Source organism: Psammomys obesus, unplaced genomic scaffold, assembly GCF_907164565.1.
Source record: "Psammomys obesus unplaced genomic scaffold, mPsaObe1.curated_primary_1811, whole genome shotgun sequence".
Taxonomy (NCBI): domain Eukaryota; kingdom Metazoa; phylum Chordata; class Mammalia; order Rodentia; family Muridae; genus Psammomys; species Psammomys obesus.
Window position 1 is genome coordinate 52,193,769 of NW_026585644.1, and position 22,171 is coordinate 52,215,939.

General features: G+C 41.9%; 1 protein-coding gene across 2 annotated transcripts in view; it reads right to left on the reverse strand.

The window, feature by feature from the left end:
- Positions 1–11,945: 11,945 nt before the first annotated feature.
- Fshr (follicle stimulating hormone receptor) overlaps positions 11,946–22,171 on the reverse strand; it is a 185,104-nt gene continuing 174,878 nt past the window's right edge. For both annotated transcript variants that reach the window (XM_055623235.1, XM_055623228.1), the window contains 2 exons: positions 17,199–17,384; positions 11,946–13,176 (listed from right to left, as the gene is read on the reverse strand). In XM_055623235.1, coding sequence (XP_055479210.1) covers positions 11,946–13,176; positions 17,199–17,384 — 1,417 coding nt within the window. The remainder of the gene's footprint in view (positions 13,177–17,198; positions 17,385–22,171) is intronic.

The following is a 22,171-nucleotide window of genomic DNA, read 5'->3' on the forward strand; positions in this document are numbered from 1 at the left end:
TAGTCCATCTGCTTGGAATATCTTTTCTATCCTTTTACCCTGAGATGATGTCTATTCTTGATGTTAATGTGAGTTTCTTGAATGTAGGAGAAGGATGGATCCTGTTTTTGCATCTGTTCTGTTTTTTTTTTTTTTTAATTGGGAAATTGAGACCATTCATGTTGAAAGATATCAATGAGCAGTGTTTGTTGATTTATTTTGCTCATGCATGTGTGTATGTGTATTTGTTTCCCTTATTTTGGTTTGCTGGTCTGGGATTATTTATTCTTTGTGTTTTCTTGGGTGTAGTTAACCTCTTTAAGTTGGAGTTTTTCTTTTAGTACCTTTTATAGGTCTAGTTTGGTAGATAGATATTGCTTAAATTTGGTTGTTTTTCTTTCTCATTCTATTGTGATTGAACATTTTGCTGAGTATAGTAGTCTAGGCTGGCATCTGTGATCCCTTAGATTCTGCAACATGTCTGTTCATGTCTTTCTGTCTTTCAGAGTCTCCACTGAGAAGTCAGGAATAATTCTACTAAGTCTATCTTTATATGTTACATCATCTTTTTCCATTGCAACTTTCAATATTCCTTCTTTGTTCTTTATGTTTAGTGTTTTGATTATTATGTTCTCAGAAGATTTTCTTTTCTGGTCCAGTCACTTGGTATTCTATATGCTTACATAGACATCTCCTTCTTTAGGCTAGAAAAATTTTCAGCTATGATTTTGTTAAAAATATTTCTTATGCCTCTGACCTTGGTTTCTTATCCTTCCTCTGTTCTATTTGGTCTTATGTTGGTGTCCCACAGTTCCTGGGTGTTTTATGCCTGGATTTTTTTTTAAGATATAACATTTTCTTTGACTGATGCATTTCTTCTGCCTTTCTTTTTTCAATGTCAGAGATTCTCCCTTCCCTCTCTTGCATTCTGTTGGTAAAGCTTGGAAGAGAGGAGGGAGAGTGAAGAGCTCAAGCTTACCTACATGTTTTGCTGGCCTATTTGCTTCTCTGTAAGCTTGCTGGAGGATTCCTAGGGAATGCTTGCTGGAATTGTAGGCTAGGACAACAGGATGTAGGGGAGGAAGGTTTGAGGAGAAGAACTATGTGATCCTGTGGAGATGGAGAGTAAAGGGAGGCTGCAGCAGGTGGTCTGTTACACAGATGGCAGTAAGACCGGGGGATTGAATTTGAAGGAGACAAGAAGAGGGAGAGAATCAGCAGCTAGAGTACCTGTTTACCTAGCCTGGAGTGCTGGCTTCCACTGCTTAAACAGGATGCTGCTCTTCACGTGTCTTTTATGTTACTTTTCCCTCACTTCCCCTTCTCTCCTCTTTCCTTCATTTCTCTTCTCATACCTTCTTTTCCTCAGTCATTTCTCACATGCTTTTGCATCGTTCATGCAAAACAGATTCTTGCTTTAGCAAGATCTTATTCTAGGAACAATTCTGTGTTACTATGGCATAGGAACACAAATTTAGGTTATGTCCGAATACTATGGTTCAATGTGGTAACAGTTTTATGTAAAGCAGAGTTTCAGTTTGAAGTAAAGAGCAAAGGATGTTGTAAATCTTCACACCCTTTTAGTACCTTGCTGAAAGTATCAAATGGGCAAATATAGCAAAGTAGAGAAATATGTACTATAGTCTTCAGATGCTATCTGATAACATTCATACCTTTTGTGTGGTGTAAGTTAGGGGTCTGTTTCTACATTGCAAAAGGACTTACTTTACAGTCACAAGGATTTTAGGTCACAGACAAAGGTGATAAATAAATGACTATTTGTACAGCTAAGATAGTTCAAAATAATTAGGCTCTGAGTCTGTAATATCCTAACCCTCCCTAAACACTGAAGCTCTAACCAAGCAATCAGTCTTGTAGAGTGCTAAATGAGTTATGGCTTTCTTTCTGGGAACTTCGTTTCTCCTCAGTCCTGCTTCCTCCTCTGCACAGAAGGAATGACTTAAATATATTTTGGATGTAAAGGATTCACAGTTGCCTCAAGGAGACACAGAAGTATATGCAAGTGAGGAGAAGGAGACAGCACTCTACACCACCTTGTAGTCATCTCAGAGGTCAGGGCACTTGACTTTTCAGCAAAACAGAGACAGTGGTCAATGTGAATGAAATGGGAGGACTGTGAAACTTATTTTAAAACTTATGGCTGTTTTAAAATCACCTTTGATCTTTCTTTTTTCTTTCCTTTCTTCCTTCCTTCCTTTTTTCTTTCCCTTTATTTCTTTATTTTTTCAAGATAGGGTTTTTACTGTATAGCCTTGGCTGTCCTGGAACTCACTCTATAGACCAGGCTGGTCTTGAACTTACAGATATCCATCTGCCTCTGCCTCCTGAGGGCTGGAATTAAAGGCATGGGCTGCCACCACCCAGAGTACCTTTGATATTTAATCACCATGAATAGCTATTTTTAAAGGTTGATTCTCTCAGCTCATGGAAGCTGGCTCTTATTTTTTTAAAAATTTATTTATTTTTATTTTAAGTGTATGAGTGTATACATGTATCATTCCTGAAGAGACCAGAAGGAGGGGCTAGATTTCCTGGAACTGTAGTTAAAGACAGTTGGAAGTTAGTGTTACAGCATTAGGAACAGAATCCAGGTCCTCTCCATGACTATCAAGTGATCTAAGGCTGTGCCATCTCTCCAGCCCCAAGCTGGCTCTTCTCAAGCTGGGGTGGACTTGGGTGTGCCTATGAATGATTGTGCTCCTAAGTTCCTTGGTTTAAGGATGGAATTATGAGGAACTGGCTGTAGCTGAAATACATAGCTGAATTTGACAAGCCACTTCTTTGTTTTCTCATTTAAATGAAGTTTTTGGATAAATAGTTTTATGATTTCCATAAGCCTTGTATTCTATATCTGTACATAACCGAAAAAGAAGCCAGACTGTTCAGTGGATGATGCTGGGAATAATCTTCACACTGGTCACATACCTCTTTCAGCCCAAGTTGCAAGACTGGAAGGCAATGACTCAGCCAATCCCAGGAATACTGTATCTTCTGCTTTGGCAAATGCACAAAGCAAGGAGGTTTGGGGGTACCCAAATTCTTACTAGGAACCCTCTCTGCCCTTGGCCTTCACCCTTTCTCAATGTCTCAATTTTAATACATGGAGTAAAGCTGCTTGGAAGGTACATCCTTGGGAACTGAGTGGCTCCTGCTGCTGTGAAACAACTTCAAACCTTCCTTGACCAAACAACATTTTTATGCAACACATTAATGCCTGGTGGTTTAAATGTCCCTGGCTAATGATACATGGAGAAAAGGATGCCCACAAGCTTTCTAAGTGGTTATCTGAAAAATGTTTTTTGCATCTTATTATGTGGAGAATATCACTAAAAATAAGATTATCTTTAATGGTATTCTTGCATGTGTGTGTGTGTGTGTGTGTGTGTGTGTGTGTGTGTGTGTGTTTATGAGAAATGTTTCAGGATTAAATAGACACTGGGTTGCAAGTAAACCAAGAAAAGGAAGCAAGAGGGAATAGATGAATACTCTTACAGACTTTAGAATCAGCACATTTTGAGTCCCATCTGTTGGAGAACTAAATGCTTGGGCAATGGCCACTGCTGCTGTGGGGAGAATAGAGAATAGGATATGAAGACCTTGGACTATGAACAGGATGAAGGTGGTTCTGCATTGTATGATATATGGGGTGAGGTGTCTGTGAAGATCACCAGGAATGTTTCTACATTACTCCCCTTTTCTATCACATCTGAAGACTTACTCTGGATAAAAAGGGAACCTGGAACATCAGGATCCTTGTGCCTCTCTCTGGAGCTGGGCTGAGCTCATTCAGTTCTGTCCACCCTGCAGCATGCTGACAGGGCTTTCTTAAAGCTTCTTTTCTTTATTACTCTATATTCCTTTTTTATATTCCTTTATATTTCTTTCCTTTTTTCTTTTTCTTATCTTACACAGCAAATTTCTTGGGCATTATCTGTCTTAAGTGATTGCATTCTAGGGTTTGTTCCCAGGAAGGATGGAACACACTAACACAGGGAGGTGGACCTGCTGAGGACAATGGAGGATAAGGACAGGAGAGGTGTGAGGTTCCATATCTTGACCTTGAAGCTCACTGCCTTCATCTTATGTGAGGATGAGGTTCCATCTGTTCCCTAATCCAGGTTCTCTTTTCCCTTTATGGCTGGAGAGCCTTTGTGCCAGGACAGGGGTTTATTTTGACATCATTTTTACAGCCCGGGTACCAATCTTGGATATTGTGTAGGAAGTCATGCTCCCTTCGAGATTTTAGGGAGATTTTTATTACCTCTGAAACAAGATTTATAGAAGGATCCTGACTGGTATATGTACCTGCTGTAACAACCTTGGTCCAAGAAAAAACGATATGGCTTCAGTCCCGGGATGAGAGAGCTAAAGGATGGGAAGGTTCTAGAATGGACTAGTTTATATTTTATCCAAACAAACCACTATGTTTTGTCTCTTCCCACAAGTGCCTTTTCCCATGAAGAAACATAGCCTTTTAAATTTTGTCCATTTATAAATTGTCCATTTATTCTTTAAGAACTTCATACATTTTTATCATATTTCCCATCCCCCAGCTCATCTTAACAACTGCTCACTTTGTACCCACCCAACTTCATTTTCATTCCCTCTCTTTAAAATAAAAGCCACTAAAAAGAATATGCGTCGGCTTTGTGTTAGTTAGCCTCTCCTGAGCATGCTGTTTCCTTAATGTTGTCCATTGCCTCTAACTCTTATAATCATCTGCCTCGTCTTCCACGTAGATTCCTAAGCCCTGACATGGAAGATTTGATAGGGAGATGCTATTCAGGAATGCGTGCTCCAAAGTCTCTCTCTCTCTGCATATCACCCAGTTGTGGGTCTCTGTGTTAATTGCCATCAATTGCAAGAAGAAGCTCCTTTGATGAGCGTTGGGAGATACACTGATCCATGTGTATATTGACGTAGCTCCAGGAATCATTTTATTGCTGTGTTTATTTGCTAGAATAATAGTTGTGAGTTTCTCCCTAGGGACTATAACCTGTCAGTCTCAAGTTCTTAGCTTCATTAATACGGTCAGGTATAAAACTATGTGAACCCAGAGCTTGAGATCATCAATAGTAAAATTCTTTTCAGATTTACTAACGAATGTTGTATGATGCCAACCCAAATAAAGCAAGTAGTGTGTATGGCAAGAGCTATGTCTTCTGAGTGATGCATGATTTCCTCTGGTGGCTATGAAGATCCTATTGTCCCTGTAGCTGCTTGATGGCCGCCATGGTCAACTTCACTGTTCTTAGGTTTCGCTGTCATTGGTGAGCTCCTAGGACCATATCCTTTAAGCTGTTTGCAAAGTTCTAGAGATAGCAGAAAGTGTTGCTGATCTGGATCCTTGAAAGAAAAGATTTGGTCACAAGGTTTCCTCCACTCACTTAATTATTTCAGAATTCATGTGCCAGGGTGGTGATTTCACATACTGTAATGGCACCAGTGGTAAGTCCATATATGGAGTGAAATTTGAGGATGAGAACTTCATCCTGAACATATAGTTACTAGTATCATGGCCATAAAAAGTTATGGGCCAAACACGAACACTTCCCAGTTTTTCATCAGCACTGCTGAGGCTGAAGGGTTGGCAGGAAAACCTGTGGTCTTTGGGAGGGCAGGAGAACACATGAGCATTGTGGAGGCCATGGTGTACCAGGAAGAGTAAGTCAGGCAGGAAGCTCACCACTGCTGGCTGAGACAATGCTGAGAGTTCTGGCTTGTGTGCACTTAATGACAAGATCCTGTCGTCTGCAGCTCAGGATAGCACCCTGTCCATGTGCTCACAACAGCATGTCATCTCTGTGCCCTTGCTGCAGCTCTTTGGGTTCAAATCTTACTTATTCCTCTGCAGCTGGATTGCAAGCTCAGTTTATGATTACGAACACAACCTAAATATAGGGAAAAGTTTCTTTTTCTAGATTTTTTTTCTTCTTATTGGAAAAGGGATCTGAAGGAATCCCCATTTCAAAACACAGGGCTCTTCATGAAACAACACCGTCTGTTTCCTGTACTTGTCTTTGCTGTGAATGGCAAGATAAAAACCAATGCATTAGTTCCATCTTTATCAGTTCTCTAAAGCTTCACAGTTACCAATTCTCTCTGATTGTGTTTCTCCACGATGGATCCTGCCATGTTTGTTTGCTTCCCCATATTTGGTAAGGAAACATCTGAGGAAAGGCAGAAGGAAGGGAGAAAAGAAATAGAGGTCTACCATGATGGGGTTGAAGAAGTTTATGGGGGGTTAACACTAGAAGACATGTGAACGAAGCCAGCCTAAATGTAGGGCAGGAATGAGGCATTGTGTGCCAGGATGCCAAAGTGAAGGTTTATAGTCAGTATCCTGAGGTAAGTGCCTGGGCTATACCAGGTGATTAATATTTTAACTAGCAATCCGGAGCATAGGGGTACGTTAAAAAGTCTCCAAAAGCAACCAGTCCTCTTCATGGTATTTAAGAATAAAAAGAAAACCTTAAAAAGATGAACTGAAAGAAACTTATAATTTATTATTTTGAAATTCCTTCTCCCCTCCTTCTTTGTTTTGAAGAGTAGATTGAAAGCAGACCCTCACAGACCCTTAGACTTGCTATTCAAGAACTTTGTGACTGAGTTATAACCCAACCCGATTTCAAAACTTCTTAAAAGAACAAAATGTGAAAGTTATGAGTAACTCAAAGTAAAGCAAGCAGGCTCTGCAATGACACATGACGGAGACTTTGCGAGCATCTGTCCCCAGATGATGCAATTCTTCTAGACTGAATCCATCCTGTATGAGCTACAGCCCTGTTTGAAATATCTTTTAATTATGCTTGCATGTTCAGGCCAGTTCCTAAGATTGAAACCCCCACCCCACGTGCACAGCTTCAGAAAGTTTGCCTGGGCCATCATTTTCAGCAGAAGAGGAACAGTTGAGTAGAGTCTAATTGTTTCTGTTACCGTGCGGAAAGTGTAGGCTGTGTCTCTTTCCCTTGAGACTTGTCTAAAACGTTTAGAAGCACTGAGTTTAGCTACCCCAAAATATGTTTGCTTATTTAAGAACTGTCCCATCTCTTGGCAGGAAGTGTCACAGTGACAGTGATGGGTGGAACATCTTCTGAACCTCTCGTGCTGTGTATTTATCTCTGAACATCTTCTTGCCTGTCAGAACCAGTCTCTTAAACCCATGTGTCATTAACAACTATGCTGCGAGATGATTATTTCTCGATCATATTTATAATTTAGCTTCCACTTTTGATTCTAAATTCAGAAATACACCGCCTCTGGCCACAAACAAGGAAAAATAATGATTGTCAATGGTGCTGGGACAGCCCAGCGGTGTGTCAAAGTGGTACCTGAGGTGGGGGTAGTGGAGGGTTAGGAGTGGGGAGGTGGTGGGGACAGCAATAAGAGAAAGTGCTATGCCTTCAGCAGTCTCACAGAAATTGAAAGCAAACCACATGTACAATTTTAAATTTCTAGAAGCCACAGTAAAAATGTAAAAATAGCTGAAATTAATTTTTAATAGTATTTGTTTCAATATATCCAGAGCACATGTAACCAATATAAGAATTGTTAAGCTATTTTTTTTTATTCCTTCTATTGTTGTTGTTGCTTGTGTCCTTCTAATTTAGCATGTGTTTTACACTCTCTACTCATCTTAATCCAGGCGAGCCACATTGTAAGTGTGTAGTGACGTGCAGCTGACGGATACTGTGTTGGATAGAACATTCCAGAATACACATGTGTTGCTGGGAGATTTAGAGAAAGTTGCATTTGATTTTTAAATGATATTGTGTGGATGATGATGATGATTGTGTGGTGTTTAATATAGCAGCAAAATGGGAGTATATTAGTGTAGTCATTTCTCAGACATGGAGGTGAGGGAAACAGGAGAGCTTAGGAAGTGCTTTATCTTCTGAGCCACCTCCCTGATGCAGACTCTATTTTTAAAAGTGGGATGCCCCACAAGGAGAGCAACAGAACCAGAAAATTTGAACACAGGGGTCTTCCCAGAGACTCATACTCTAATCAAGTACCAGGTATGGAGATAACCTAGAACCCTGCACAGAAGTAACACATGGCAGTTTAGTATCCAAGTGGGTTCCATAGTAATGGAAAGAGGGACTGCCTCTGACATAATCTGATTGGCCTGTTCTTTGATCACCTCCCCCTGAGGGGGGAGCAGCCTTAACAGGCCACAGAAGATGACAATGCAGCCACTCCTGAAGTGATCTGATAGACTAAGATCAGAAGAAAGGAGAAGGGGACCTTCCCTGTCAGTGGACTTGGGGAGGGGCATGCATGAAGAAGGGGGAGGGAGGATGGCACTGGGAGGGGAGAAGGGAGGACCTTATGGAGGGATACAAAATGAATAAACTGTAATTAATAAAAATAAATAAATTTTAAAAAGTGGGATGTCTGCCTTCCTCCCTCCTTTCTTTTCTTCCTTTTCCCTCCTTCCCTCCCTTCCCCCTCTCCTCTGCCTCCTCTTCTCTATTTCTTCCTACTCTAAATTATTAACAAGAAATACTGTTTTATTTTCATTTTCAACTTACAATATATTGAAGTAGTGCCATGGCAGATGGACAGAGGTAATTGCATTTTTGTCTTGTTCTAATAGAATGCCCTTGTTAATGCATTTAGGAACAACCTTTAAAATGTTCTCCAGGGCATTCTTCCATACAGGAAGTGGAGGGAAGCTGTGAAGGTAGGGTACGGCTCACTTTGCTTCCATGCTGCAGCTTCATCACTCAACCTGCTGGGCCATCCCCAAGGAAGATCAGGGGCAGCTTTCCCTAGTAGACTTCCATGACGGGCAACCTAGCATCAAGGCTCCCCAGGGTGATGTGACTGTTAAGGAGGCAGTAGCAGCTCCCCTATACCCTTGAGGGTCCAAATGTTACCACCCATAAACATGCGGGTGGGGCCATCAAGTCAGCAGGGAGCTGAGGCCAAAGGGAAAGGTTTCCCCGAGAAGATCCCTGAAGAGAAGGAACCCTCTTTCAAAAAGCCTTCAAATGTCTCATAACACTGTGCCACAGTAAGTTGACAAAGCTCTGAGGTGTGGAAAGCTTTACAGTGTGGAGGGCAACCCTTTCCCTTCTTGCTGTTTGGAACATCTTTTTTTTCTTTTAAGGAACAATGTTTATTCCTTTTCCAAATGTTACAGTAAATCTAGATGGATGAGAATGGTTTTAGCAAGCAGCAAAGAAAAACAGAACAACTCCAAGTTCAAATCTGGGGTTTGAGTATTAAAAGTTATATACAGCAGTGGTAGAAAAAAAGACAATAAAAGTTTTCACGTTACAGACCTCCCTCACACTCCAAGCCTAGCACTTGCTTACCAAGTCAGAGACAGAGTCAATTCACAAGCTGGAGGTTTGAACTTGAGAAAGATGTATATAAAAACTGAGACAGGACAATGGTCTCTTCCAGCCTAGGGACCACTAGGCACAATACAAGGAACTAAAAACTCAACATGTGGAGGCTGTTGAGCACTCAGGGCTGGGAGTGAAAGGCCCCTCCCTCACTTCTGGCTTAGGTATAGGAAGGAGGAAAAACAAAACCTACTTGAAAAATAATTCAGGAGAAAACCAACAACTGCCTTCTGCAGGGGTGGAGCCCAGGAAGGAGGGAGGGACAGGAGTATTTCACACCATTAATCTAAATTAAGAAACCCTAAGGAACCATCTTCAGCTGGCCTTAGAGGAAGACCAGATTGCTGATGGGAGGATCCACAGGAGGGAGCGGAAAGCAGAGGAGAGAGTAGAGGAGGAAGGCAGGGAAGGAACAGTAGGGAAGGAAGGAGAGACATGACTGTGAGGGGATGACAGCCCCTTTCTTCCTGGACACAAGAAGGCAGCCAGGGAACCAGGTCCAGGCAGTGACCTCACAAGGATAGCACAGTTTTGTAGCTTAACGCTCACCCCACCCCCACCCAGCTCCCCCTGGTGCTCAGAGCTTTGTGGACTTGGCCACAGCAGTGCATGGAGGAATTTCTGCTGGTTCTGTTATCCAGATGGGCTTATTTCTGAGAACAGGTGCGGGTAGTAAGCTCATTTTTCAGTATTGGCGAACTATCATGGTCTTGAAGGACTAGAGGTTTGACAGATCCCTTGATAGGCAGGCGTTAGGAGGCTGGGCTACAAATAGATAACAAAGATGGCAACAAAGGCATAGAAGCCTCCTGACTGAAGGGTTCTCTGACTCTGGAGCAGTCTCACAAGTTCAAGATTGGATCAGGACATACTTATCCCAAAGTGTGCGCCTGTTAGCCTCTCTGTCTTTAGGTTCAAACTGAGCAACCCTAAATTAGAGGGGGAAGACCTTTCAAAGATCGTTAAAACCCCCTCCCCCAAGGAGAGACCAGGTCACAGGCTCCTGAGTGTTCTCTGTTCTCTACAGAGGGCTTTTCTCACTGCCTGTTTGCTGTGTGTGTTTTTCCTTACCTCTAATAAAAGCCTTTCTTCACAGGCTAACTCTGTCTGCTGGGTCTAAGACTTCATCTGCTGCTAACTTGCTGGGTTGAAGATTTCTCTTGCTTTTTCATTCTTCCAGTGGTAGAAGAAATGGAACCTATCAAGGCCTTAGACAGTAACAGAATGAATTGCAGACTGAGGGCCAGGAGATTTGGTGAGCAGCCTAGGAACTGGTCTGAGAGGAAAGAAGTATCTTAAATTTGCTACAGCATGAAGCACTTTATAATCGCTTGTTTCCCTCTCATCGGGAACCTGAAAATTAGAGATAGAACTGATGCATTTGTAGGGGAAGAAGCTGAACCTGAAGAGCTTGAGCTCTGGCTTATTACTGAATATGAATAAAATGTTAACTCTGATTTCAGAGCTGCTGCTGTGTCCTTAACATTGTAATCTATATGCATAACATATAATAGGTGTTTTTTTTCCATTAGAGTTCAGCCAGAGCAGCAGAAGCAATCATACATATGTATGAATGCAAATATGTGTAGGTGGTAAATATTTGTTACGGGGAATTGTCTCCCGTATTCGGGAGGCTGGCTAAGCAGTATGTGTGAGAATGTTGTCCTCATATCTGATGTTGGAGCTCAATGTCCTCAGGGCACTTGTCCTCATAAAGGAAAAATCATGAGCATACATTCAACAAACAGAGGGTGTAACCCCAGAGAGAGAAACTGAGGCCCAGTTCTGTTCTTGTTGCTTCCGACCTTGGTGATAAAACATCCTGCAGAAGTTTTGTGCTTCACTGTGGTTTTAAAAACACACAGGTGTCTCAGCCCTCATTCAGGGAGCCTGAGGGAGGACCCAGCAGGAGGTAGAGTGATCGCCCACCATGTGGCCTTGGCAGCCTTGAGCTGAATCAACTTCAGTGTTAATCACAGCGCAGCTGTTGCTTTTTTTTTTTTTTTGACGTCATGTTTTCCTATGAAATCTCCAGATGGCCCACCTTAACTGAAAACACACAAGGCAGGGGATTCCTGAAAACGTAGTTGAGTGTGTACACACTGACCCATTACAAAGCTGTCGTGAGCGCTGAATAAATATTTTCATGAATGGTGCAGCATTTCTCTTGGAAATTCTTGAAGAGATGGAATTCTTCATTCTGGCTCTGCCTTAAATACATCAAACAATTTCAAAGAAGTCGCTGAGCTCTTTAGGTCTTGTTTTCCTCCTTTGTAAAACTCCAAGGAAAAGAAAAACCCTGCCCAACCTATTGAACATAATTTTTCCAGAATCAGTGGAGTAATCTAAACAGAAGCATAAAACACATGTGCAGCAGTAGTGCACCACTTTAATTGCTGTTGCCAATACTTCATTTCTTAAACAAGTCACATGAGAGATTAATAGTTCCTGACCAATTTGCTAAGTACATGCCCAGAAAGAGTAAATTAGAGGAAACATGTAGAAACACTGTCAGCTGGTCCATGGCCTGTTCTGCAGAAGGAAGTCATAACTGTCATTCAAGGTAAGGCTTCATCTTCATATTGCATTTTAGTGCTGGGCTGATTGACTTATAGGGACAAGCATGTAACTGGAATCATTGGTGACTTTGGGAGCTGAGGAGCAGTGTCCCTTCCTTGCATGGAAGTTGTGGGCAGTGGATGAGTTTTCTGTCCTATAAATCTGAGCTTGCACTTCATAACAGCCAAACTTGCTCATCAGGACGAAAAAATCCCTGCGGAAGTTCTTGGTGAAGATGGCATAGAGGAAAGGATTGGCACAAGAATTGATGGGGTAGAACAGAACCAGAAGGATCTTGGCCTTGGACACAGTGATGAGAGGTACCTTGAGTGAGGCAGAAATGGCAAAGAAAGAAATGGGGGCCATGCACAGAAAGTCGGTGAAGATGAGTGTGGCCATGCGCTTGGCAATTTTGGTGTCACTTGAGGAGGACACAATATTAGGATTCCTCACTGTGAGGTAGATGTGAGTGTAGCAACAACATATGACCACAAAGGCCAGGACATTAAGTACAAGGAGGGCCATCACATACAGCTGTGAGAAAGGGCTGTCAATATCCATGGGCAGGCAGATACTCACTTTCATGTAGCTACTAATGCCGAAGATGGGGAAGAGAGCAGCCGCAAAGGCAAAGATCCAGCCCAACACCATGATACTGGCAGCATGGCGGAGCTGCACCTTGCATTCCAGCTGCATGGCATGAGTGATGGTATGCCATCTTTCCAGTGTGATGGCCGTCAGTGTGTAGACTGATAGTTCACTGGCAAAGACAGTGAAAAAGCCAGCAGCATCACAACCCACTCCTGTTTGCCAGTCAATGGCATAATTGTGATACTGGCTCTTTGTATGGATATCAACTGATGCTATAAGTAGCAAGTAGATTCCAATGCAGAGATCAGCGAAGGCGAGGTTACACATAAGGAACCGGGGTACAGTGAGTTTATATTGGCTTGTGATCAGGATCACCAGCACTGTGGTGTTCCCAGTTATGGCCAGGATGCTGATGAACCATATTAAGACTCTGAGGATGTTGTATCCCATGATATCTTCACATGGATTGAATGCATCTGGCTCTGGGGAGCAGGTCACATCAACAACTTCATTACATAAGTCATAGTCAAATTCATTATACATCATGTCAGATCCCTTTTCATAAATGGGTTCATCATCTATCACAGAGATTCTCTGATTCCTAGCCTGAGTCATATCATCAATATCTTGCCTTAAAATAGATTTGTTGCAAATTGGATGAAGTTCAGAGCTAGAAAAATAAAAAAAAAAATAGAATCAACATCCTGGGTACACAATGGCAAACATATTTCCATCTTTGTACAGAGTATGAATAGCAGGGTTTCTTTCTGAGATTACTTTGATTTTCAACATCTTGTCTGTCCTTGAAGCTGACTCATGGGCTAATGCTGCTTACTGTAAATGAACAGAATAGTGTGTGTGTGTGTGTGTGTGTGTGTGTGTGTGTGTATTCCTAGAGTAGGATGGCCCACGGGGGAAACCATCTGGCCACAACCTGAATGTGGGGAGGAAGGCGCCTGGGACTAGCTAACCCTTGCTGTTAAGTGCAAATAATTTATTGACTTGATATTATCTCCACTCCTTTTCTTCCCGTGTCTCCATTCAGATATCTTGTAGCCTACCTGGGAGGATATACTCCTATTTCTCTAGTCTAATCATTGAAATATTACGTTCTCTGACACAAATGAGAACTTCTTTGCTAGTTTTATCTGCACAAATCAGAGTATCAGCATCTGTAGCGAATTCTCAGGCAGCCTCATCCTTTGGTTCTTTGGTTCTCAGGCTACTGAATGGCCAGCTAATTTTCCTGAAATGCTACCAGAATCTTGGGCTTTATTATCTCATTTCCTGGAGGTGACAACAGGTCTCAGGCATTTGTTTGCCCTTTGAAATAAGCCTAGTTCTCTCACATGAAATAGTTCTCTAGTGGGCGGCCAGCAGAGCAAATGCAAGTTTTAAAGGGGCCTAGTTTGTTCCCAGATTGTAAGATTCCCTGGGAGCCATTGACTCTTCTCAGGGCGCTTGCCTGTCCTTCCCCCTGGCCTCCTTTAAGCCCAACTGCATAAGAGACCTTGCCAGCAGGATACCAAAAGAACTGAACTCATTTACCAAAAGAACTGAATGAAACCCAGATAGTAAATATTCAGCCTATGAGTATATGCATACATATTCTGCTAAGAACCTGCGTGTGGACATTTCAACTCCTGTTGTAATGTGAAGGTTTAACTAGTGTGACTTTTCCACATGGGGGGAATTTTTGATGGATAAAAGAAATCAAACATATATCTTTACTCTTCCTTCCCTTCCTGCTCAAAGAGAAAGTTCACAGCAATGTTAAATGACAGCATTTCCTCAAATTTAACACAATCTCAGACAGCAGGGAAGTGAGAAAGAGCATTAAAGTCCCTTGGAAGCCCCCAGAAACAGAGGCAGATGGCTGTGGGAGGAGCAGCCTTCATTTGATTCTAAAGGAGGAGAGTGTGTGCGTGTGTCCGGTGTCGTAAACTGTCACCCCAGTGAGAAGGGCACCACGAAGAACACTGCTCTCCTTTGTTTTCACCCCTGGGAAATGAACTGAATGGGAAGAAGTCATTTTATCTTGACCTTAGGGATTCTATATGGTTTTCTTCCCAGAACATCATGTTTTATTTTAGAAACTGTCGTAGTGACACTACCAAGGACACTTAACACACATAACCGAAAGTGCCTGGAACCGAAATCCAGGAAATCAGTGAATTTAGTTAGTGAGGCCCACTCACTCTGTGATGCTTGGTTCAAATCCTGTCTCTGGGCTAGTTGCAGCTCAACTCTAGAGCAAAATATAAGTTCTCTGGAGCTCCTGGACTGCTGTCTGGCCCATGAGATGGGAGCTGACTGCAATCATGCAGAGAGTCTTCTCACCCTTGTGTTATCGGTCTTTTGAGAAGACTCTTATCACTGGTGCTGCTACCAACCTGCTTAACAGTGAGGTCTCATTTTCCTGAAACAGAAGTCACCCACTGACACAAGGTACTTATGTTCCTTGAGATAACAGCTGAAAGAAAGCTGGGGGAAATGAATGTTGCCTTGCAGTATTTTGGCAAATCCTAAGTAGAATAAAGGATGGCAAGTTAGCATAGTGACAGTTTAAAAGTGGCACTCAAGGAGGACTCCAGCCATTGATAAACAGATGCTAAGGAAGTAGTACCGCAAAGTACCCCAGAGCCAGAGCTGGAACAGGCCAAGCTGAGGCTTTGAAGCTCCACTTGCTCAATGTTGTTCAAAGTATTCAGTAACTCTGAGCCTTACTTTCTGCCTTTCTTATAAGGGAATGATGCCTCTAATATAACGATTCAGCTCTGCAATGTTAGCATAAAGATGTTACAGTGTGTGGCAGGGAGTGCCATGCTCTGTCAGCTTCGAGAAGACCAGCTGATGGTGGTCACTGAGTTCCTGTTGGGGTCTAGGCCTGTGTGAGTCCCTGAAAGCATGTGCCATGGTGCATCAGTTTAAAATACAGTTGTAAGGGAATGACCTAAATACAAGAAAACTCAAAGAACAGAAAAGAAACAAAAGAAATAAGCTCAGTGTAGAAAATAACCAACAGTTAAGGGACGTAGTTGACTCAGCCTTTCAACGGGGGTCCAGGAGGACCATTAACTCAAATCTCATGGCATCATCAGGCTGGTATTTATATTGTAGGTATTATTTCTCATCAAGGACCAAAAGAATTTCACCAAACTTCTTAGAAGACAAATCTTTTTACCAAACCTCCATTCACATGGTACTCAATGAAATGACACTATTTTTGGAATAAATATTCTAAGCAGCACAGCCATTTTGTGAAGACATGTGGGCCCTTCTTTGGTATAGACCCTATAGACCTTGATGAATGCTATAGTAGAGACCCAGATTGTATGAAAACCAAGTGACCTGGAAGGACCAGAGAAAGCTTTATGGGAAAGCATGGGAAACCTGAGATTTCTTGTTGAAAAAAAGAACCCTAAGGCTGTGTTCATGTAACCAGCATGTGGCAAGGTCAGAGGTCTGTTAGCAGCAAAGTAAGAGAGTCATTCCTGTGGCTCACTGGCATAGGGCCACAGAGCATACCCGCAGCCACTCTTATGGTGATCTTAACTTCCTCTGAGATTTCTCCTGAGGCTGCTCTACCTCAAGGTCTTCCGCTAGAAGAATTCTTGTCTGGAATATAAACAAGGCAAGCCATTTGCTTGGGCTTAGACCCTTACAAGCTCTAGTTGTTGAAAAGAAATCCTCCAGCTGTGGAACCTATCTGTGCGATGTGCCTAAACCTGCATACTTTCCCAGTGGTGCACACTAACTCTGAAGAACAAACAGCCTTTCTGTTACTTTGGAAGCTTTGTAGGGTGTGAACTGTCTTTTTCTTGCCTTTGTTTTGATTTGAGCAAGTGAATTGGTTACTGAAGCTCAGTGTATGTTAAATGCTGGCTAATCGATGAGAGTGCATTCAACAGTAAAATTACATGACAAGGGAGCTGCCTTGGCGCTGAGCGCTGGGCGCAGGGCTACTGCTTACGAACATGGGAGAAGCTTCATTTAGCGGAGTGAGACTGCAAGGCTGGCTGTCATTGGTGAGCGGAAGATGAGAGGTTTGAGAACACTTCTTAAGTTTTAATGTACGCTCTGTCTCTCCCCTTTCCAGATCCTACCCATGACCACTGCAATGAGAGAGTTACTGGGGGACTTGGCTCTGTTTTCTTGTTTAAGTCTGTGCTCCTGTAAAGGCCACTGCTCTTGTCTTCTCTGTGAGTTACTAAAGTCTGGCAGTGCATCTGAGGGGCTTAGGATATTTTACAGATGTAACATTCCAGTAGGCATTTTTTCTTCACTTCTCTCAAGCTGACTTTGCTATTAGTAGAATGGGACATTTAAGAGGTATAGATTTGACACTTGGTAGACAAACTCCCATTGATTCAAAGGAAAGGGGGAAAGTTGATTATCAGTATAAGTCAGGGAGAATGCTGCAAGTTTTCCATGTTTTCTTATTTAATATTCAATGGATGCTCCGTCATGTGACACACCCTTCTTTTCTCTGGAGTCATCTTTTAAAGGCCGCGCGAACCTGCCCTACTCTCACTCTGCACAACACTGACTCTTCAATCCAGGACATGCCTCAGGCCTTCAGTCAGGACCACTCCCCATATGTGTGTATTTTCTTCATGTCACCCATTTGTAGCAGTTCTACACTGTGGGAAGGCCCAAGCCAGACTTCAGGGCTGGCCACAGAAGACTCACATTTGCCGCCTCCAGTTTGCAAATGCACAACAGTGGCTGGGGTAGGTGAGGCTGGCCTCCACAAGGGTGACAAACTTTTCCAGACTAGGAAGCTTTTTCAAGCTGTAAGTTGATCTGGCCCTTAACATCTTCATATTTTCTAAGCCGTGACTTGGCAGGGAATGGACCTTTGTCCTTGAGATGTCTCTAAAAGGAGAAAAGGTAAAAAGTAAGTATATCATGACCATTTCGTTGAAAGTTTTCTGTTTCTAGTGAACAGACAAAGTAGCAGACATTCTAGTAAGATGAATTTCTTACATGGCTGAGAAAGAAGCCTCCAGCTTGGCAGTGCACATGGGCTAGGTCAATATTCAGCTTTGACATTTGTCCTGCATAGGAGGGGCCCTGGGCCTGGTGGGAGGAGTCAGCTAACAGGCTGCCTCTATAACTAGAGAGACCTGCATTCTGGCTGGTTTAAGCTTAATCTGCTGGTGAGGAGTAGACTCAGCTGTCTCTCTTCTGCAGTTGATTTGTGCCTGACTGAGATTGAGACCATTTTCGTGCACCAGGAGGCTAGCTATAAAAATATCTCTGGTGAACTGTGGTGGAGTCTGTGGCCTCCATTACAGAACATGATAAGAAGGGAATATGGCATGCAGGGAAGAGGAGTCTGGCAGGCAGTACAGTGACCTCAGTCTGAAGTCCAGGTGGCAGGTAGTTTGTGGGTATGAGCTTGGTTGTCATGAAAGACTTATCTGCATATATAGCCTGCCCCTGGGACTATTAGATCTGTGACCTTAGTCAAAATATGTGTCTTCTGTGTTCCAATTTCCTCAGTGAGGAAAGTGCGAGGACAGAAATCATATCTACCCAGAGTGAAGGAATATACAGACAATATTTACTGCCTGGCAGTTATTAGCAGTAAACATCACACAAAAGCATGCATGTGTGCATGCTCACACAGAGGCAGCTTTGTGAGAGTGTCTCTGCCTCGGGAGCCAGCAGAGGTCTGGTAGGAGCTGGCACAGGAGACCATTTAACCTTGTTCCTATCCCTAGAAGAGAAGCCTCAGAGTCCCGGCCTTCCCGGCTGCCACACCAGTGATGGGGGTGTGCTGCTGGTATCAACACTGGAAACTGTAGCCTTGAAAGCCAAGGTCAGCTGCTAAGAGCAAGGACATTTGCAAGGCACCATCTTGGCCCTGGAGAGACCATGGCTTGTTTGCAAGTGGGTGTTTCTGATGGGGGTGGTAGCAAGTGATGGCCTGGATGGTTCCTTTCAGTACCCCTAGGGCACCCTTGGATAGACTTGAGGAAGAATCCACTGTTGACTCTCTCTGTAGGTCAGAGCAGTAGGCAGTCAAAGCAACGGAACTCCAAGTGTGAATAGATCATCGCTGCCCCATATGTTCTCACAGCCTGGTGAAAATTACATTCTCAAACCCTCTCTCTCCCACCCCCATGTCATTCTCTTGCTCAAAAATTTATCATAGTTTTCCATTGTCCAGTGAAACTTTCTTGACTGCTGTCACCTCTCTTTCCCAGCCAAACTTAAATTGCTTGTCTGTATATGAGGTCAACAGTTCCACATGCCACCATTCTGCCTCTTAGTTCTCACAGAAACAGTACTTATCAAGGCTATCTCTGAGTTATCACCATCTTGACTTCATAACTATCTGGTTATTTATCCAAATGTACACCTATTTCCATGGTTTCACACTATCAGACATGTGGCTATGGCTTCCAAATGCATATGGCACTTTAACTCTCCAGCAAAAGCACTCCAGTGCCCCATGAATCAAGGGCCCCCATGATTCTGATGACATGCAAGAGCATCAAACTTGGACTTACTTTCCCTGTAAACCTTTTATTCCCCTCTTCAGTGTGTTTCTCCTTTATTGTCCCTCTGTTATTCCAGCTAGAAACCTGGGTGTTATTTTTATTCTCTTCTTCTGCACTTTGGCATCAGTCTATCATCTCAGCTGCCATTTAATTTGTTTTTGTTACTTTAGTGAGTGTCTCCATAGTCTCTGCATGGACAGATAAAATGGACCCATAGCTATTTTCCCCATGACGATTTATTCTTTTCAAGGAAATCTTCACACCATAATTTGAGTAAAAATTTTAGAATGACCATCAGATTGTGAGCTCAATTCAACAAGTTCCCACGACAAAAAGACAACTCAGTGGGTATGGTATACCTGTCCTCTGCTGGCTTATGTTACATCTATGCTAGGTTCTTATCTGTGCTTTGCTCTGCATTGCGGGAGGGCTGACCCCTGTCAGGTCTGTTTATCTCACATGCATTGTTAGCAGTGCCAGTGAGAGGCTTGTGGGATGGTAAGAAGGTATCTCCTTTCTCTGCTTTCTCCCTTAGGCAGCTTCTGACTCTATCTACTGCTGAAGATCTCCAGGCTGTTGATCTCATATTTGATAGTCAGGTAGACTGACATTTTCAAAACTAGTAATTACCTTTAGGTAGTACTTAACTAGGTTATACTTTCCCTCTTGACAATTAAATCAAATTTGCTCATTACAGTTCAAATCCTCTATACTTACTGATTCCCCCAACACTGATTCTATTATTACTGAGAAAAGTGCACTACAGTCTCCAGTTGTGATTTTTAAATTTAAATATTTTTCTTTTAAATTCTTGCTTTATACATTCTTGGTTATTTTTAGGTCTATATAAATTTAGAGTTGTTTTCCTCATGATTTTCTCCATAGCTACTAATATCTGCCTCTAAACTCTGAAACTTCTTTCCTATTTTCTAGTTCCTTCTGATAATCACCTGTTAGGACCTTCACAAACTGAGTACCTATAGTGTTCTTTTCTGTCTTCTCTTATTGTGTATGAACCTGCCAAACCTTGTGGATAAAATAGTATTTTTATTCTGGTTACTTCTCTGAAATCTACACTCTGAGTTCAGCCACCTCACCACAATCACTGCTTGGATGTCCACCTAATCATAAGGTCAAGCTTTAGATACTAAAAATTAAGCTCTTGATTAAAAAAAAATTCTGTTACACCTGAAGCAGGTTGGATGTTCCAACTTCTCATGAACAAATTTAGGTGGCATTTTTAACTCCTGTCTTTTTTCAGATCCTATATTCAAACTTATAAACATTTCTTGACACTATATACAGAATCTAACTATTAATATGTCTATTATCCTTATAACTATTATTGTTATAGGGAACAAATTCCGGTGTTCTGATGTATATTTTATTCTCTCTCACACTCATTCTTTTTCTGTTTTTCAAGACAGGGTTTTTCTGTGTTATAGCCCTTGGCTGTTCCAGAACTTTGTAGAACAATCTGGCCTTGAATTCACAGGTCTGTTTGCTTCTGCCTCTCAAGTTCTGGGATTAAAGGCTTGCACCAGCACCCTAGCCCAAGGTATGTTTTCTAGTGTTCGTCTTTGAATTATTAACTTCTCAAATCCAGGGTTCCTGTAGATGCAAATTTGGCACACAAGCTATTGCCCACTGAAGAGCCTTTACCCTGCTGCATAGTACTGGCATAGAAACAGACTGGTGGATCAATGGAATAAAATAGAAGACCCAAAAATAAACCCATGCCCCTATGGACACCTGATTTTTGACAAAGAAGACAAAACCATACAATGGAAAAAAGACAGCATATTCAATAAATGGTGCTAGTCTAACTGGATGTTTACATGTAGAAAAATGCAAATAGATCCATACTTATCACCCTGCACAAAACTAAAGTCCAAGTGGATCAAAAGACCTCAACATAAAACTAGACACACTAAATCTGTTGGAAGAAAAAATGGGGAAGAGCCTCGAATCATTGACTCAGGAGACAATTTCTTGAACAGAACACCAACAGCTCAGGCTCTAAGATCTACAGTTAATAAATGGGACTTTGTGAAACTGAAAAGCTTCTGTAAAGCAAAGGACACTGTCAGCAGAACAAAATGACAACCTGCAGACTGAGAAAAGATCTTCACCAACCCTACATCCAATAGAGGATTAATATTCAGAATATATAAAGAAATCAAGAAATTAGACACCAACAAACCAAATAAACTTTTTGCTATTTTTCCCTCTTTTCTTTAGGCAAGGCTTCTTTTGACCAGGTCTGCTATTGAAATGGGTGCTCGATTTTCTGTGCACATTTTCATTCCCTTCTCCTTTGGGATCCTCCTTTTTTTCTCTCTCTCTCTCAAATGTGGAAGAGCTCATAGGCAAAAGTCCAGGTATATATTCTTTATGTTCAAAGATCTGCCCATGGAATTAGATGGAAGCATTAAAATTGATCAGGGACAATTTAAACCAGGGAACTCATTATTAGTCAAGAATGTTTTTCAAAAGCAAGCAATATAAAACTGAAGGGCAGTACCTTTTTTTAAAATAATTTCTTCTCATTGCATTTGGAATATGTATGTAATTTATATAAATTTTAGATGTCTAATGAAATATGCTTTTATATTCCAAAGAATACTATTTTGTTATCTAATATAGTTGCTGGTAGACTAAAGATTATTGCAAATTCTTTAATTGTCTTTCTGTTAACCATCTATATACCCTTCCCTTGAATCTGGGAAGAATTGTGATGCTTTGAGGTGACAGAATATGGAAGTGTTGTTACTCCAGTTCTGGACCCAGGTTTTACGACTCTCAATGGCTTCTGAATTGATTTTGTAGAGTCCTAGGCTGCCATGAAAGAACCCTGAACATCCAAAGGCAACGCACATGTCTAACATTTAGATGCTGCCGTATAACATTGTTGCCTACAAAGTTCACATGCAAAAACTGCACAGCTGAGATTAACCCCCCCACACACAAAACATTTCATAGTGTGTTAAATTTATATGCATTTTTATCAGCAGGAATAAAGATAATAAGTCTTGTTTAATATTTTCTGAGATATAGCTTCACTGACATTCCCGTTTTTGCCCTGTTCTATTAAACACACACACAGACACACACACACACACACACACACACACACACACACACACACACACA